Here is a 1,631-nt window from a genome sequence, read left to right as displayed (position 1 = left end):
ATGGCAACTCACCACCTGGAAGAATTCACCCCTGTGTGGATGCTGCTCAGATGATGCACATCCAGCCTGTGAAAAGCCTAGGATCAGGGGAGGTGGTGTGGGCTGGCCTTTGCCAGTGCTCACAGGAGCCCAGCCCCTGGCTAGGATGCTTGGACATCTGAGATGGCATTGAGCTCATGCACAGCAAATGCCAGCAACCACCCACCCCAATTGGCAGGCTGCTGCCAAGGAAAGGCAGAGAGTGGGGAAAAGAACCTCTGATCCGCAGGTCCCTGTGTGGGTGAGGCCCGGCTGGCCAGGCCTGGCTGCTCATTCACCCGGTGCCAGCCAATAAGTGTAGCTAGGCTGGGCGGGTCCCAAACACCCGGGCCATAAAAAACACTGCGTTCTGTTGGTCCAGCATGCTTCTGGTTCTGACACGGACTCAGAAAGAAATCACCATGGTGCTGTCTCCTGCTGACAAGACCAATGTCAAGGCTGTTTGGGAGAAGATTGGCAAGGTTGACACGTATGGCCCAGAGGCCCTGGACAGGCGAGTGCTCTTCTTTTTTTTTTAAATATAATTTTTTTTAGGTGAACACAATATCTTTATTTTGTTTCAATGTGGTGCTGAGAATCAAACCCAGTGCCTCATGCATGCTAGGCAAGCGTGCTACCACTTGAGCCACATCCCCAGCCCCGTGAGTGCTCTTCTCTGCCCTGCTAGGTCCCCGGGTACAACACCCAGTGACCAGCTGGCACCCTACCTGTTATGCCCCCACCCTCCTTGACTTCCCCCACCCACCACTTTCTCACTGCAGGATGTTCATGTCCTTCCCCACCACCAAGACCTACTTCGCCCACTTTGACCTGAGCCCTGGCTCTGCCCAGATCCAGCAGCAAGGCAAGAAGGTGGCTGATGCTCTGGCCCTTGCTGCAGCCAACATGGACGACCTGCCTAATGCCCTGTCCTTCCTGAGCGATCTGCATGCGCACAAGCTGCGTGTGGACCCAGTCAACTTCAAGGTGAGTGCTGGCACTGGGCCAGGACAGGTGGGACAGGTGGAGGGCGCAGGTGGCAGGGCAGAGAACATCACTGTTAGGTGAAGCACAGATGCCAGTGGCCCCTACCACCACGGACGGCCCTTCCTCTCTCCACAGCTCCTGACCCACTCCCTGCTGGTGACCCTCGCTGCTAACTACCCAGAGGAATTCAACCCTGCGGTGCATGCCTCCCTGGACAAGTTCTTGGCCTCTGTGAGCACCGTGCTGACCTCCAAATACCGTTAAGCTAGAAACTTGATGGCCACACCCATCCATGCCAGCCTTGCCTCCCGGCCAGGCCTCCTCCCCTCCTGGCACCTGCACCTCTTGGCCTTTGAATAAAGTCTGAGCGGGTTTGCAGCCTGTGTGCCCTGGTTCTCTGTGTCTGCTGCATGCCAAGGTTGGGGTGGTTCCACTTATCTTGGACCAAGGACCCTTATGGGGAGGGGAGGGGTGCTGAGTTGGACCTACTCCAGAGAAGGCACTGAACCACGCCCCAGTCCTGAAAAGCACCAGACCTCCCAGGGTCCCTCAGAGGGGACAGGGGAGGAGACTCCAAAGTCAACACCCTTTTCTGGACTGACCGATCCCTGTTAAACATACAACCT

General features: G+C 56.7%; 1 protein-coding gene across 1 annotated transcript; it reads left to right on the top strand.

The window, feature by feature from the left end:
* The first annotated feature begins 425 nt into the window (after positions 1-425).
* Positions 426-1,342, top strand: LOC113180472 (hemoglobin subunit alpha-like). Its single transcript, XM_026385485.2, has 3 exons — positions 426-532; positions 801-1,005; positions 1,141-1,342. The coding sequence occupies exons 1-3, from the start codon at positions 441-443 to the stop codon at positions 1,267-1,269; spliced, it is 426 nt and encodes a 141-aa protein (XP_026241270.2). The 5' UTR covers positions 426-440; the 3' UTR covers positions 1,270-1,342.
* The last annotated feature ends 289 nt before the right edge of the window (positions 1,343-1,631 follow it).

This window comes from Urocitellus parryii, chromosome 9 (assembly GCF_045843805.1).
Source record: "Urocitellus parryii isolate mUroPar1 chromosome 9, mUroPar1.hap1, whole genome shotgun sequence".
Taxonomy (NCBI): Eukaryota; Metazoa; Chordata; class Mammalia; order Rodentia; family Sciuridae; genus Urocitellus; species Urocitellus parryii.
Note: the sequence above shows the minus strand (reverse complement) of the source record. Positions and strands in the feature narration are given on the sequence as shown.

What these genes read in the sequence shown, in the direction of transcription:
- LOC113180472 (XM_026385485.2), top strand. Translation starts at nt 441, where the DNA reads ATGGTGCTGTCTCCTGCTGACAAGACCAATGTCAAGGCTGTTTGGGAG. An exon ending in GGCCCAGAGGCCCTGGACAG is followed by an intron (nt 533 to 800) that starts GCGAGTGCTCTT and finishes TTCTCACTGCAG; the next exon opens with GATGTTCATGTCCTTCCCCA. An exon ending in TGGACCCAGTCAACTTCAAG is followed by an intron (nt 1,006 to 1,140) that starts GTGAGTGCTGGC and finishes CTCTCTCCACAG; the next exon opens with CTCCTGACCCACTCCCTGCT.